Source organism: Coenobita brevimanus, chromosome 5, assembly GCF_032717465.1.
Source record: "Coenobita brevimanus isolate Jiangsu-jjx chromosome 5, ASM3271746v2, whole genome shotgun sequence".
NCBI classification, from domain to species: Eukaryota; Metazoa; Arthropoda; class Malacostraca; order Decapoda; family Coenobitidae; genus Coenobita; species Coenobita brevimanus.
In genome coordinates, this window is record NC_136958.1 from 34,707,893 (window position 1) to 34,725,226 (window position 17,334).

The 17,334-nt window shown below is 42.3% G+C and overlaps 1 protein-coding gene across 1 annotated transcript in view; it reads left to right on the top strand.

The window, feature by feature from the left end:
* LOC145398729 (lysosomal acid glucosylceramidase-like) overlaps window positions 1-17,334 on the top strand; it is a 62,816-nt gene that overhangs the window by 22,965 nt on the left and 22,517 nt on the right. Inside the window, exons 6-15 of the mRNA XM_080271530.1 lie at window positions 2,466-2,547; window positions 7,085-7,193; window positions 7,285-7,530; window positions 7,824-8,047; window positions 9,277-9,426; window positions 10,091-10,238; window positions 10,424-10,506; window positions 10,684-10,794; window positions 11,522-11,697; window positions 12,223-12,422. Of these exons, the coding sequence (XP_080127656.1) occupies window positions 2,466-2,547; window positions 7,085-7,193; window positions 7,285-7,530; window positions 7,824-8,047; window positions 9,277-9,426; window positions 10,091-10,238; window positions 10,424-10,506; window positions 10,684-10,794; window positions 11,522-11,697; window positions 12,223-12,422 (1,529 nt within the window). The remainder of the gene's footprint in view (window positions 1-2,465; window positions 2,548-7,084; window positions 7,194-7,284; window positions 7,531-7,823; window positions 8,048-9,276; window positions 9,427-10,090; window positions 10,239-10,423; window positions 10,507-10,683; window positions 10,795-11,521; window positions 11,698-12,222; window positions 12,423-17,334) is intronic.

Here is a 17,334-nt window from a genome sequence, read left to right on the forward strand (position 1 = left end):
TGTGTGTGTGTGTGTGTGTGTGTGTGTGTGTGTGTGTGTGTGTGTTCTTACCTAATTGTATCTTTACATGAATGAGTCAAGCTCGTACTGTCCCGTGTCTTAAACCATATTTATCATACATATCCTTAAATTTGTGAATTGTTTTGGCACACACTATTTCATTCGGTTGTGCATTCCATTGATCAATTGCTCTGTTTGGGAAACTGAATTTCCTTACGTCTTTATCACCTCTCTTCTTATGCAGTTTTTTGCAGTGTCCTCTTGCTGATGCCTCTCCATATGTTAAGTAATCATTTATGTCTATTTTCTCCTTCCCTGATATGCACTTATATAGCATTATCATGTCACCTCTTTTCCTTCTCTCCTGTAGTGTTGGTAGATTCAGTTTATTTAGTCTTTCTTCGTAGCTTAGGTCCCTTAAGCTTGGTATCCATCTTGTAGCGACCCTTTGAACTTTTTCAATCTTGTCTATGTGTTTTTTGAGATGAGGACTCCAGACTACTGATGCATATTCCAGGGTTGGTCTAATGAATGATGTTATTATCCTTCTTAGCATGTCTTCATTTATGTATGTGAATGCTATTCTCATATTTGCAAGCAGTGTATACATGTTCCGTATCTTCTCACTGATGTGGTCAGCCGGAGATAGTCTGTTATTGATAATCACACCTAGGTCTTTCTCTCTTTCTGATGTGTATAGGGTTTTATTTACTAACTTATAATCCCAATCAGGTCTTTTTCCACTTTTAACAAACTTGATTACATGACACTTGTCCACACTGAATTCCATTTGCCATGTACTACTCCATTCATGAAGTTTATTTAATTCTTCTTGTATCTCTTTACAAGAGTCTGTGTTAGTAATTCTCCTTTGTATTTTTACATCATCTGCAAACATATTCAGATAGCTTTCATTTCCAGTGTTAGTGTTTATATCATTTATATACACTAAAAACATGATTGGTGCCAGCACTGAACCCTGTGGTACTCCACTAGTCACTTCTTTCCATGATGAGTAGTTTCCTCTTAGTACTGTTCTCATTTCTCTTTTTATGAGTGTGTGTGTGTGTGTGTGTGTGTGTGTGTGTGTGTGTGTGTGTGTGTGTGTGTGTGTGTGTGTGTGTGTGTGTGTGTTTCTTTCCTCTCTTTTATTTGTGTAAAAAAGAAAGAAAATGACCAAGTTCCCAAACCCCCTTTCAGCTCAGTTTATGGCCAAGTGTAGTTAAATTGGAGGGTTGATTTGACAAGCAACCAAGGAGATCCCTCTCAGCACACCTGATGTCCAGGTGTAATCAGACTGGAGGGTAGATCTGACTAGTAACCAAGGAGATCCTTTAAGGTCATCTGATGTCCAGGTGTAATCAAACTAGAGGGTAGATCTGACGTTAACCAAGGAGATCCCTTTCAGCTCAGTTGATGGCCATGTGTCGGCAGATTCTAGGGTTGATTTGACTAGTAACCAAGGAGACTCACTCCCGCATCATGGCTAAGGCTCATATCTTCCCAAAGTTTGTCGAATACAAATGGGAAAAATTGAACCATTTGAAAAACACAGAGGTAGAGATAGCATATTTCACTGTATTTCATCAGTTTTAAATATTCTTCAGACGAAACTGGGTATATTGTTCTTTCTTTGTCTGTACACCTGTGAAAGAAACTAATTGATGTAGATAGATAGATAGACAGATAGATAAACAGATAGGCAGGCTTATCCACTCTCCACTAATGGATTGGTTAGGTGTGGATTGGAGAGAGGGCAGCGTGATGGCGCAGGACAGGGTGATGTGGAGGCGACACGATTGTAGCTACTCATGCTTGGATTAAGACATCTGGCTGTATACAGATAAACCGATAGTGACAATAGAGAGATGTATGAAGAGATAGATAAATATATAGACAGACTGACAGATGGATGAATAGGCAGGCAGACATGGATAAATTTGTGCTTAGACTGACAGATAGAAACAGATAGATAGATAGACAGTCAAAGATTAAATAATACATAGAGATAGACACAGAGAACTTCATAAATATTTAGATTGACTTAAATATACAGATAAGACATACAGATAGACAGACAAATAGATAAATAAATAGATAACAATAAAAAATAGATATACATATAGACAGAGACAGGTCCTTAAAATGAAATACTGTATATCAATTTCGACTTATTTATCACAGGTTTATCAAGGAGTATGAGATAAATAAATATATTGAAAGATAGATAGACTGATAGATAGATGCAAAGGTGGATAGATAAATAATAATTACACAGATAGACATAGACAGACACTTTAAATCTATCACATAATTTCCTCTTATTTTTCACAGGTTTATTAAAAAGCTCGAGACAAATAAATATATACAGTAGACAGAGAGATAGGTAGATTGATAAATAGATATACAAAGAGACAGACAGATACATTATATCTATCCAGTCATTTTATTTACGTTTTTTCCAGGTTTATCAAGGAGTATGAGAGTGCCGGGGTGAGAGTGTGGGGCATCACCTCGCAAAACCACGCCTTCTCCAACATCGAACTTGTTAGTTATCAGACTTTATAATTTTGATGTTATTATAATGATGATGATGAAGATAATAACTGTAGTAGTAGTAGTAGTAGAAATAGTAATAGTAGTAGTGGTAGTAGTAGTAGTAGTAGTAGTAGTAGTAGTAGTAGTAGTAGTAGTAATAGTACTAATAATAGTAACAGTAGTAATGGTGGTGGAGGTGGGGATGGTAGAGATAATGGTGGTGGTGGTCATAGTAATAGCAGTAATAATAATGATAATAAATAGTTATCTATTCTTATTGTGTAGCCATAATAAGGAAGCTTCGCCATAACGATTTAGAGTATTTGTAATCTAAATAAGATCTGAAGATCCTAAGGTAACTTCTTGTATGACATCAACAAGGGATCTGAAGACAAAGGTGTAGAAGATAGGATGTGTTAATTTTACGTTTGTTTCAATAACTGACTAACTGTATGCCTAACTGTAACCATATTCCTTTCACATCGTAAGAGGGACCAGAGTTATATATCTGGAATGTTGCAGATTTTGTGGTTTTCTCTAAAACGTGATGCAAAGAAAAAACTGAGCAGATTTCAGTTCGGTACTTTTCATTAGGCTAAATGGCAAAATATTAATCAAAATTATTGATCAAAGATTTTTGTCATAGGATTTCCAACAAAACAGCTGTATGTCAATTAATTTCTAAGATATTTCATTTTCAAATATGGAGCTTTCAGAATGAAAATGAGTATATGACCTTCAAAAATAGGTCAAGGTCATTTCTAATTAGCACAAGGACTTGGGTAACCTTAGGGTGCCTTCATGTTTAACAAAAAAAACAAAAACAAAAAAATGCAGAGAAAATTAATAGTAATACGAAAACAAGAAGCTTCACCATTTTTTATGGCGAAGCTTAATAATACCGAAGAAAATAAGAAGCTTCACCATTTAAATGGCGAAGCTTAACTAGTTACTTAATCTTATCGTGAAGCGACCATAACAAGGAGGATTTGCCATAATTACTTATGTTTTTTTTTTGTTTTTTTTTAAGATTTTCCCCTCCTATAGAGGGGGACTGGGCCCTATATTAGCCTGGTCAGTAGGGTTTGGCTGCGACAGTGATATATTGTCCTTGGTGAGTTGCTGAAACTGCAGTCTGTTGTAGATGCTTCACTGTGTCGTTGATTAATTTATTTTGTGACTGTGTCATTGAATAGTTTTCCGAAGTCAGTCTAGATTGGGTGGTCACTTTGGGGCTGCATGTCGGAGACGGTGGGTTGGGTGTTCTCAGGCTCGAGGTCGTTGGCAGTCTCGTTGTTACTGGGAAGAGAGGTGTTGGTTTCAATCTGGGGGGTGTTCAGGGGTAAGCTCTTCCACTTCTTCCATTTCTTCTTGGGTAGTGATGGAGGTGGAGAAACACAGGGCTCTTCGGTGGTCTGGTCGTCAGCCTGGTCATCAACAGGAGGTGGTGGTGATGGAAGAGGATCGGTGTCTGAGGTGGTGGCCGGGTCGTCCTCAGGTAGAAGGGGAGGAAGGACGTGGGAAAGGGGTGGCAACAGTGACTGTCTCCTTTGGGATGTCAGTAGAACGCACTTCGTTGTGCTGGAGGAGTAGGGGGATCAGCCTGGTGAGGGCAGCTCAGTCCTCTTGCATGAGGGTGAGTGCAGCTGAAAGCAGGGAAAGATGTGAGCCGGCAGGATGGTTCCCTCTCCAGTTGAAGCTTGACGATGGCATGGTCGGCGTGTTGGAGCATAGCTGGATCCCTCTATGAGGGAACCAGAAGGGCCAGTAACACCAGCAGCTTCTGGTCCCTTCGTTCCCCTTTTGGTGGAAAACTCCACCCTATCATCCTCTGCCAGGGATTTACAGCTTCCAGAGGGTTGGGCTTAGTGAGGGCCGAGCCATGGACAAAGAAATCCCGATAATCATCCCCCCTGGTGATGAAGCCATAGTTGGCTTTGTAGTTGTACCATTTGACCTGCCCCTTGAAGATGGCGGTAGGGAAACAGGTCTTGGGGGGAATGGATGATGTGTGCCATAGTAAAGAGCTAGGGAAGAGTACTTATGGTAGTTGTTGTTGTTGTTTAGATTTACCTCCCTTGGGAGGACCAAGCCAAATAAGGGCCCGCCAGAGGTAAAAATAGGCAGATAGGTGGTGGAACAAGTGGGAACTATTTATTTAGGCTATTGAACAGCTCTAAACTTGTAGTTAATCTTTTCTCTCTGTTGGGCTTCTCCAATGACAACTTTATCACCTTAACCTGTCCTATCGCTCCGGTACAGCCTGTGGACCCTCCAAAGAAACGTTGTCTGTGGCACTTTGGAGCTGCAGATTGGGAGGCCCTCAGGCAGCACTTCTTTGATTTTCCCTGCAGTGATTATTGTTTCCATGGCTGGGAGCCATCTGAGTGTGCCTTGCGCATTATGGAGGTTATTCTCTCGGGCATGGAAGCATACACTCCATTCTCATATCCTCTGACTAATGCAAGAAAGCCTTGGTTTAATCACGCTTGTTCTTATGCTGTCCGCAGCAAGGAGAGGGCCTATAAAAGGAACCAGAGCCAACCCACCCCTGAATCACATCTTTTATACATTTCTGCCCGGAATCGTGCTATGTCTGTTCATCGCTCTGCAAAAAATAATTTCATCCATACTAAATGCTGTCAACTCTCCAACTAAAATTCTTCCCACTCCCTCTGGCACCCTGCCAAAAACCTTTCTAACAACTTTACCTCATCATCTGTCCCTCCTCTTTTCTACTCTGATGGCTCTGTAGCTATTTCTTCTACTGATAAAGCAGATCTCTTCACTCAGATTTTCTCCTCCAATTCCACCTTAGATGATTCCGGTGCTGTTCCTCCATCACTTCCCCCCTCTGACTTCCTCATGGCTGACATTAAAATTTCTTCAACTGATATATTTTCTGCCATTGCTGGCCTCAATACTAATAAGGCATATGGGCCTGATGGAGTCCCTCTTGTTGTTCTCAAGAACTGTGCTTCTGTGCTTACACCCTGCCTAGGCAAGCTCTTTCGCCATTGTCTATCAACTTGTACCTTTCCTTCTTGCTGGAAGTTTGCTTTCATTCAGGCAGTCCCAAAGAAGGGTGACCATTCCCAACACTCCAACTATCGTCCAATTGCTTAAACATCCTGTAACCCAAAAGTTTTTGAGCCAATTCTTAATAGAAAAATTTTAAAGAATCTTTCCTGTCACAACCTTCATTCTGGTCGTCAGTAGGGGTTCCGTCAGGGACGCTCCACTGGCGATCTTCTCACCTACCTTTCAGACTCCTAGTCATCCTCCTTTTGGGACTTCGATGAAAGCTTTGCCATGCACTTGACATCTCAAAGGCTTTCGATCGAGTCTGGCATAAATCTTTAATTTCCAAACTACCCTCTTACGGTTTCTATCCTTCTATCTGTGCCTTCATCTCTAGCTTCCTTTCTGGTCACTCTATAGCCGCTCTTTATAGACGGCCATCATTCTTCTCCTAGATCTGTCAACAGTGGTGTTCCTCAAGGCTCTGTCCTATCACCAACTCTCTTCCTTTTATTCATCAGTGACCTTCTAAGCTGTACATCTAACCCTATCCACTCTTATGCTGATGACTCCACCCTTCACATTTCCATTCAGTTCCTGGAACGTCCATCTCAGCAGTTACTTCAACAAACAAGGGATGAGGCTATGGCACACATAATGTCTGACTTGGTCCGTATCTCTGACTGGGGTAAAAATAATCTGGTTGTTTTTAATACATCAAAAACTTAGTTTTACACCTATAAACCGACAAAATCTTCCACAGGTATACCCACTAATGTTTAATAATATTCAGCTTAATCCTGCATCATCCTTGAACGTGCTTGGGGTTTCATTTACTCGGGACTTATCTTGGAAAGATCATATTACATCTCTTGTAAAATCTGCTTCCAAGAGATTAGGTGTGCTAAGCCGACTCTGCTCCTTCTTTACCCCTGCACAATTGTTGACTCTATACAGGGGTTTTATCCCCCCCTGTGTTAAGTACAACTCTCATGTGTGGGGAGGCTTCCCACATACAGCTCTTCTCAATAGGGTGGAGTCTCATTAGCTCTCCTCCTCTTAGTGACTCCCTTCAACCTCTGTCTCTTCGCCTCACTGTTGCATCTTTATCTCTTTTCTATCACTACTTCAATGGTCACCGCTCCTCTGAACTGTCTGCATGCATTCCTCCACCTCTACGACGGGCACGTAGCACCCGTCTAGCAGCAAACTCTCATCCCTTTTCTGTCCAACTCTCTAATGCAAGAGTTAGCCGTTACTCCCAGTCCTTCATTTATGGAACAGGTTAACTCTGGAACTGTATCCCTCTATCTGTATTTCCTGCTTCCTATGATCTCCAGTATTTCAAACGCGGTGTGTCCAGGCATCTCGACATGATTGGATCTTGAATTTGGCTCTCTCTTGTATTTTGTTTTTCTCTTGGAAGGAACAACAATTGCTGGCTAGTGGCCTTTGGTTCCTTCTTCCTTGCAAAAAAAAAAAATGTTTGACATAGTGTAGGACTCTGGGCATTTATCCTCTTCAGTGCTTCACTGGCGATCTTCTCGGCGTTCATTTCAAGGACTCTCGTGATGTCATCACAGGTGGGATGAGAGGCCTTGAGCTCGAGGTCGTAGATGGGCTTGGTGGAGGGCGTGGGCAGGTCGAGGTTAAGGTCATTGGAGAGAGATCGTTTTTCTGTTTTTCTCTTGTTTCTCGCCTTGTTCTTCTGCTTCTTCGTTTCAGTTGGTGGAGACAAAGAGGAGGAATCACCTATCACCATAGAGATGACGTCGTCTGAGGCAGCAGGATCTTGGGTGACTCGAGGGTCAGGGATGGACTCCCGTCCCTCCTCGGCTGCCATTGGCAGTGCTTGGGTCTCAGCAGTGGTCGTATCAAGGTCCATGTTCGAAGCCAGGTCGTCAGGTGTGATGGCAGTTGACCTGTTGAGAGGGGCACTCAACTGCAGCCGTTTCCGTGGTGTCTTATGGGGTTGGACAGGCCGCAGTGGCCTGCACCAGTGCTCCTGATGAGTGGCGGGACGGGCAAGATGGGGCAACCCATTCTCCTTAAAGATTTGAGGGAGGAGAGTGTGCAGAGTAGCTCTGTCATCACCACAGAAAGCCCTCGCTGTCACGATGCACATCTCAACAATGGTGTCCAACTCCCCAAAGTGTCTTTGGGCCGTGGGACGTCGCTGTGCATAGGCAGAGCCCTGAACAGCAACACCCCCCGGCCCAGGGACATCCCTGGCCTCAGGACTCTTAGGAGACTGTGAGAGACAGAACTCCACCGTCTCACCTTCGCAAAGAGAGCGCTAAATGTACCGTGTGTTGGTTGCAACGATCGCTCAGCTGTGCACGAAAACATCAGCACCAGGGTCCTGGTGCGTAATGAAACCGTACGCAGCCTTAATGCTGAACCAACACATGATCCCCCTGATCTGGGCTCCCAGTGGCTCGGATCTGCTGTCAATTGCCCCCCTCAATGGGTCCAAGGCATAACACATGTTCTCGTCATCAAGTCTTGCAGATTGGCCAGCCACGTTTCACTAGCTCTGTAGTGATGCTGCTGGCATGGCTGCTGGACTGGATCTCTGTTAATCACTTGTGGTATATAAGTTATGTTTAATATAAACAAGATCTGAAGACCCTAAGGTTACTTCTTGTATAACATCAACAAGATCTGAAGACAAAGGTGTCAAAGAACGCATTTGAAAATTTTACGTTTGTCACAATAACTGGCTAACTGTAAGCTTAACTGTAGTCATATTCCTTTCAGATCATAAGAGAGATCAGAGTTATATATCTGGCAAGTAACAGCTTTAAAGGTTTTGTGGTTTTCTGTAAAATATGTTGCAAAGAAAAAACTGAGCAGCTTTGAATTCGGTACTTTCCACTAGGCTAAATAGCAAAACATTAAGCCAGAATTATTCAGCAAACATTTTTATCAAAGGATTTTCAACTAAGTAGCTGTATCTAAATTACAATACTTTGAGATATTTCAATTTCAAATATGCAATTTTTAGAATAAAATAAGTATATCCCCTTCAAAATAGGTCAAGGTCATTTATATTTGACACAAGGACTTGGGTTACCCAATGGTACATTCATGTGTAATAATAAGATTTAAAAAAAAAAATAAGAGAACGAAAAACAATAATACTGACGAAAACATGAGGCTTCGCAATTTTGTATGGAGAAAATAATAATAATAATAATAATAATAATAATAATAATAATGATAATAATAACAGCGCTTCTTTGTGACAAGCACCATTTTCAAGGGCAGTGCTGTAAGGTAAATGAATACATACATACTATGTACACACATAGACAGACAGACAAACAGACAGACATGTTGTGAGATAGAAAGATTGACAAATAAGTATATAGATGGATATAGACAGGCAGACATACAATTAAACGAATAGATTGACAGATAGACAGATAGACAGTTAGATAGACTGACAGATACTGTAAATAGATTGACAAATACATAGACAGACAGACAGACACACACACACACACACACACACACACAGATAACTAGACAGACAGATAGACGGACAAACAAACGGATAGCTATACAGACAGACAGATAGCTACACAGACAGACAGACACACACACATAGACAAACGCACACAAACAGACTGACAGAAAGGCAGACAGACAGCTACATACGCAGATAGACAAACAGCTATTTTACCAGCTTTCCCTCCCTTTCCCCTCCTGCAGAAGTGGAACTCGTGCGAGTGGAGCCCCGAGGCCATGAGGGACTGGGTGGGGGGCAGCCTAGGGCCGGCGCTGAGGGAGGCGGGGCTGGGACGGGTCGAGATTTTGGTGGGAGACGAGGACAGGAGGAAGCTATCGAAGTTCAGAGATGTCGTAAGTCCAGAAAGGTCGTACGTTATCTCCTAAGTTCAGATAGGTTGTAAGTTCAAAATAGTAGGTTAAGGTGTTGTAAATTAAGGTTTCCTAAGTTCAGCTGTCGTAAGTTAAGAGAGGTTGTAAGTTGTGTCGTAAGTTCCGAGGTCGTAAGCTCAGAGTGGTCGGAAGTCTAAAAAGGTAAGTTATGTCGTAAGTTCAGGTGTAAATTATCTGAGGTCGTAAGTAGAGTGACCGACATTGATGAGGATAATGACCCCTCCATTAATTTTACTCTGCCTTGTTTGGACCACTGATGATTATACTGATTTAAATAATGTTTCTTGTGGCGTGGATGAAAGGCTGTTGATTGCTATAATTAGTTTACTGATGACAGACAAGTAATTGCAAAAGTAGATGGATATTTAAATAGTTCGATATCAGTGTTGGAGTGTGACCAATCTTTCTTTCTGTCTGTCTGTTGCTGCCTCTCTTTATGTCTGTCACTGTCTTCCCTTCTGTCTGTTGATGCCTTTTTTCTTTCTGTTTGTCTGTCACTGTCTTTCTTTTTTTCTGTCTGTCTGTCGTTTCCTTTCTTTCATGTCTGTCTATTTGTTTGCCTTTTTCTTTTTTTTCTGTCTCTCCTTTTTTCCTTTTGTGTTCTTGATTCTAAGTGTGTTTACAGCTACTAGGGGACGCCAAAGCCAGTGAATACATAAGCGGTGTTGCGGTCCACTGGTACACTGACCTGGCCCATCCTGACTCTCCAGAACTCACCCACACCCACCTCCTCTACCCCAATAAGTATATTCTCTACACCGAGGCTTGTGTTGGTTAGTACACGAGGAATATCGGTGACCTCTGACCTAATATTCCCCTCATTTTAGGTCACAATGGGCTAATTACAGTATAGGTCGGTATCACAGTTAAGTAACGGGTGTGCTGTCAAATATCATAACTGGAATTAATTGGCATAACTGCTTCTTGTCATTATTTATTTATTTATTTTGTGTGTCAGTGCCGGGAATGGATGGGCTGCATGAGGCTGTGGCGCTGGGGTCATGGCTCAGGGGGGAACTCTACGCCAGAAATATAATCCAGGTCGGTACAGACCCCATCATCATCATCATCATCATCATCATTATTATCGTTGTCGTCACCATCGTTATTGTCATCATCCTTGTCATAAATATCATCATCATAGTTATACGGCTACTACTACTACTACTACCACCACCACCACCACCACCACCACCATCTAACCAATGTGTCCCTCAGACGGTGAACCAGCATGTGACTGGTTGGGTGGACTGGAACCTGGCCCTGGACACCACTGGAGGACCAAACTGGGTTGGTAACACTGTCGACGCGCCCATCATCATCAACCCGGTGAGAGAGACAAATCATTCTTTAGACTTCTTTTACGCTAACTTGGTCCAGATTTTCATCCTTTTGCAGCATATTTCACGTAGGTCAGTGGCAGAAAAAAAAAAAAAAAACTACAACTCTACGTCCTTTCCATGACACTTCTTCATAACTAGCATCATATTCTAGTATTAATCTGATATTAACATTCACCATTCAAGTTTGGGGGATGGCAATATTAGGCCAGGTTAGCGTAAAAACATCATACCATAATCGGCAGCAGTGCACAATACATATTTTTTTCTCTGTATCTGTATCTATCTGTCTATCTACCTATCTATCTATTTATCTATCTTTTTAAGTGTCATCATAAATTCCACTTCCTGCTCATTTATGGAGTAGAAGCTTTTGTTTTCCTTTCTTTTCACATTCTTTTTAGGTGGCTGGTAGTTTGGTGGTCTAGGGGTTACCAGTGTATGATTGTCACTGTTGCATACATGATCAAATCCCCATTACATGCTCAGAGCTCTCTAATAATGAAAACCACTTAGAACCTGCACCAGTCATCTACCCCTTTTTGATTCGTTGTAGCTCTAACTCTGTTTGCTGAGGGAAGTGTGTGGCAAGACCTTCAATGCTTTGCACTAATTAAGCCAAGCCTCAGTCAGCATTTCAAAAGAGGCAGAATGCGATTTAAGTGTATCTAGCACACTCATACTCACTGATTCAACTTTCTTCTCCTTGGTTGAAGGAAAAAGATGAATTCTACAAGCAGCCGATGTTCTACGCTATGGGTCACTTCAGTAAGTTCGTACCGTCGGGGTCAGTAGCAGTACCGTCCTGGGTGAGGGATGGTGGAGGGGAGCGTCTGTACACCACCGCCTTCATACACCCTGATAGACATCTGGTGGTGGTCATCCTTAACATGTTAGTTCTCTCGAGATTTGTATGCACACACTCACACTAGCTTACACACCCTCATATAACCCCCTACACTTTTACACTATCCGACACCTCATTTTATTTTTCATACTTTCTCTCATTACCAATCACGAAGGTACTGACGAGGAGCATATACATGGTGATGCTGTCCACCCTGGATGGAACAACTGCAGCATCCACCCGGGAGCCAGACTTCCTCGTATTTTCCTGCACCTCGCCATGGGAAAGATGCTAATCTGACCCTGGTCAGGTGCAGTCTACCACAAAGGGGTGCTGGATCCCTACTAGATGTATGTACTGCACTGTGCCTACAGGAAGGCCCTATAGAAGCAGTTGCTTACCTGTGGCCCACGGGTCTGCTCAACCAGACTGGCCGGGGTTAAACAGCAACAACAAACCACACAGTAAAATGTTTACATGCTACATGCCTGGTAGACTTGACCATCTTGTTGAGATATCCAGATACATTAATAAAAAATAGTTTAACTAACAGTAAGTGTTGGTGGGCAGGGATGAGTCAGCGGTGAAGGTGAGCTACAAGACTGATTTTGGAGGGTATGCGAGTTTCACTGTGCCAGGGAAAGCCATCCAGACAGTTCTCCTGCCACTGGACTCCACACGCACACATCCCGCTGCCATGTACGCTAAGACGACGCAGGAGGGATGCACTGGAGGTGCAATGAATGAAGGGGAGGAGAAGCTGTTGGGATGTGGGAAAGAGGGGAAGAAGGAGGAGAAAAAGGATGAGGAGGCGGTAAGGAAGAAGAGGAATTGAGATGTGAGGATGAGAGGAAGGGTGCTGTGTGTGAGGAGGAAGAGGAGGAGGTGGGAAAGAAGAGGAAGTATGATGTGAGGATGAGAGGAAAGATGCTGTATGTGAGGAGGGAGAGGAGGAGGAGGAGGAGGTGGTAGGGTGTGAGGAATGAAGGGGGGGGGAGGAGGACACAGACTAAGGAACTGAGAAATTACAAAGAAGGGGAACGAGTAGGGGAGAGGTGTGAGGACGAGGAGGAGGAGGGACGCGCAGAGTGAGGAAGAGAGGGAAGAGTATGGTGAGGAAGACAGAAGAAAGGAAGAGGAGGACCAAGAGGGAAGAAAGAGGAAATGTAGAAGAAGGTGTCAGTGAGGAGAAGGCAGGAGGGAAATGAGAATGAAAAGGAAAAAATGAGCAGGAGAGGGATATGAAGAGAAGTAGCAAGAGACATGTGGATAAAAATATCATAAAAAGAGAAAGGAAAGAAGGTGTAAGGAAAGGAATAGAAGTGACAGGGGAAAGGAGGAGGGGAAGTGACGAGGAAAAGGAGGAGGGGAAGTAACGAGGAAGAGAAAAAAAGTAAGTGACGAGGAATAGGAGGAAGGAAAGCGCTATAAGAGAGGGTACGTGCCAAAGAAGTGCAAAGTTATAAAGCTACATTAATCCATTCAGTATGGTTGCATCATTTTTTCTAGTTTTTTTGCTCTGAGATGATGTTCAATTTACGATCCCTTAGTAAACAAGGTGTTAATGAATGCAATACCAATCCCCTCCAGTTAAAAAGTAAACAAAAAATAGAAAAATAAAATATCTTTGAGTGAACGTCATTATCTGGACGTTCCCAAAATAAAATGACACCGATTAGTGAGTGTTAATGAAGGAAAGAACTACCAGGGACCAAAGGATGTATGATAATTTAAATAATTGAAATTCATAATAAATCTTTGATTGGACGACGTTATTATTCATGAACCAATTCCTTCACACTAATTTATAACTTTAGCACCTCCAGTTTTTTTTCTTTATATGATTATTGATAAGTATGGGTCTTTTTTTGGAAATTCAATGCAGTTCTGCCATTTCACTGCAGTAGGTATGATCCACAATTAAATAAAAGAAGAAAAAATGATGTGGTAGCAATACTTGTTAGAAAAAAGGAATAAGAGTGCTTAGAAGTGTGACTGACAGTAGGAGTGGTGTGTGTGTGTGTGTGTGTGTGTGTGTGTGTGTGTGTGTGTGTGTGTGTGTGTGTGTGTCTCATTTTTGTAGTAGGTGAAGGTACAGGATTATTTATTCGCTTCACGACCATTGCCATGGTCAAGGTGGCCAACTCCAAGCAGAGCACAACAGTAATACTTAATAAATAACAAAAACAATAACTGAGAAGACTCCAACTGAACCACACATCCCAGTATTCTCTCTCTCTCTCTCTCTCTCTCAAATATGTTTCACTCATTCTCTCTCCCTCCAATTTCTTTTACGATTCTCTCTCTCTCTCTCTCTCTCTCTCTCTCTCTCTCTCTCTCTCTCTCTCTCTCTCTCTCTCTCTCTCTCTCTCTCTCTCTCTCTCTCTCTCTCTCTCTCTCTCTCTCTCTCTCTCTCTCTCAAATATGTTTTACACATTCTCTCTCCCTCCAATTTCTTTTACGATTCAATCTCTCTCTCTCTCTCTCTCTCTCTCTCTCTCTCTCTCTCTCTCTCTCTCTCTCTCTCTCTCTCTCTCTCTCTCTCTCAGGCATGTGAGGGAATTAACAGCAGTTGTCACCACTAGTCTTGAACATATAATTAGCCCTTTGAGTTACAGATGAGATGACTAAGCTAAAACGAGATTCGAAACCCAAAGAAAAACCAATACTAGAGATTAAACTCAACAATATTATACACACACACCCACACACACACACACACACACACACACACACACACATTCATATATACTAGATATATATACACACACATTTATATATATATATATATATATATATATATATATATATATATATATATATATATATATATATATATATATATATATGCCAGACGCCTCAATCCCGTTTGGGGTGGCCACAAACAAATCGCCTCCAAGTCGCCTTGTCCCCCGCCATTTCAGTACCCTGCTCCCAACTCTCACACCCCTCTCTCATATACTTCTCCACCCCATCCCTCCATCTCATCCTCGGCCTCCCCCTCCCTCTTCCCCCCTCCACCTCACTCACATACACTCTCTTCGTCAGTCTTTCACCCTCCATCCTCTCCACATGTCCAAACAACCTCAGTGTGTTCCTCATAACGCTCCCTATCACATCCACATCAACACCACAACGCTCCTTTATATCCTCATTCGTCAGCCTATCTCTCCATGTGACTCCACAGGCTCCTCTTAAATAACTCATTTCCACTACTCTCACTCTTGACTTGTGTCCATCCAACAACGTCCAAGCTTCACTTCCGTACGTTAGAGTTGGTATCACAATACTGTCATGTAGTAACTTTTTCACTTCCATGCTCACTTCCCTGTTTCTTATCACTGCTTTCAAAGAACCAGCAACCTTTCTTCCCTGCTGTACCCTTTCAAGCACTTCACCCTCCAAACCTCCTTCCTTACTCAGCACACTACCCAAGTACTTAAACGTACTCACATTTTCCAATTCCTCACCATCCAACCTCGCTGTACATTCACTGACTTCACCTCTCTCAAAGACCTTCACTTTACTCTTCCCTACATTCACCTTCAGATTCCGTTTCCTACACACTCTCCCAAACTCATCCACCAAGCCTTGCAGCTCTCCTTCGTCTTCACTCAACAACACAGTATCATCTGCAAACAACAGTACAGGGAGTTTCCAAACACTATCCTCTCTCACCAGGGTTACTCCAACATCCACTACCCTACCTTGTACCTCTTTTATTACCCCATCCATGTACAGATTGAACAACCATGGAGACATAACACATCCCTGTTTCAACCCAACTTTCAAAGAGAAAAATTCACTTAGTTCACCATCCACACGCACTGCAGCTTTTGCACCATCGTACATACTCTTCACAGCATTCAACAACTTCCCATCTACTCCATATATTCTTAACACTTTCCACAATCTTTGTCTATCCACCTTGTCATATGCTTTCTCCAAATCCATGAAAGCTGCATACAACTTCTTTCCCTTCCCTAGAAACATTTCCACTAAAGATCTAAGAATGAATATCTGATCTACACAATCTCTTCCCTTCCTAAAGAATCCCTGTTCTTCTCCAACTAATTTCTCTGTTCTTTCTCTAACTTTGTCAATAAGTATCCTACCATACACTTTACCTATTATACTAAGAAGACAAATGCCCCTATGATTACCACACACTTCTTTTTCCCCTTTTCCTTTGTACAAGGGAATAATTATACCTGACTTCCAATCCTCCGGGACTCTACCTTCCTCCCAGGCTAATCTGCACATCTTCCACATCCATTCTACTACTATCTCTCCCCCATGCTTCAGCATTTCACCACACACTCCATCAATTCCTGGGGCTTTCCCAGATTTAACTTTCTTCATTGCTTCCACAACTTCTATCCTACTGATCTCTTCCTGTCTTCTCACCTCCCTCCTTCTCCAACCCATTCCCCAGCCACTTATACTCGCATTACTTCCATCCTCTACGTTCAACAATTCCTTAAAGTGTTCTTTCCATCTGCTCACTTTTTCTCCCTTCTCCACTAGTAATCTACCATTTTTATCTTTCACTCCCCTGCTAACTTCACTTCCACCCTGTCTTACTCTTTTCACCTCTTTCCAGAACATTTTCTTACAGTCCCTGCACTTTACACTCAAATTCCTTCCAAATTCCTCATCCACTCTCTTCTTACTCTTACTAATCTTCTTTCTACATATAACTCTCTCTTCCGCCTCTCAACTTCTTCCACGCCCCTATTTCTCATCCATTCATTGTATGCTTTCTTCTTTTGTGCCACAGCCTGTTTCACCTCTTCAGTCCACCACGCTGTTCCTTGCACCCCCCTCCGTCTTCTCTTCCTTCCACACACCACATCACATGCTGCACATATTTCTTCTGTAAATATGCTACACACACCTTCCACATCTTCCAGCTGCTCCAATTCATATTTGCCCAATCGTTCCTCCACTTCTCTCTTATACTCTGTCTTTTTCTCATCCTCTTGTAACCTTTCCACTCTCCTTGCAACTACTCCTTCCTCTCGTCTTTCCCTTCTTCTATTTCTCCATTCTAATTTGACCTTGATTCTGGTCACCACCAAGTACTGGTCAGAAAGTCCACTCCCCCAACCTCTATTAACTCTTGCATCCCTTACAAATCTTCGCATCCTTTCATCCACACACACATAATCAATCATTGCCTTCCTTTCACTCAATTCACCACCCACCCTTCTCATCACTCGCCATGTATACCTGTGGATCATTTTATGCCTGAAGAGGGTATTGGCTATCACCAACCCCCTCCCAGCACAAATGTCCACTAACGCACTCCCATTCTCATCTATCTCAGCAGGCACACCCCACTCACCAACTATTCCATCCACCTTCACATTCCCAACTTTACCATTCATATCACCAATCAAAAACACTCTATCATTCCTTCCAAACTTTTCCATGCACACTTCTACATTTGTCCAGAACTCTTCTCTCACTCTTCTAGCACGATCTTGCGTTGGCGCATACACACACAATCGCCCACATTTGTATTCCAACTTTCAACTTTACCCAGCTCATTTCTCTTTTTATGAGAAAGTCTTGCATCCAACAAAACAATTTGCCTCGAATTCCTCCTTGATGGTACAGTTTCCATAAAAGTCTTTGGTGTGGCACTGTGTCAAAAGCTTTCTTGAAATCTATATAGAT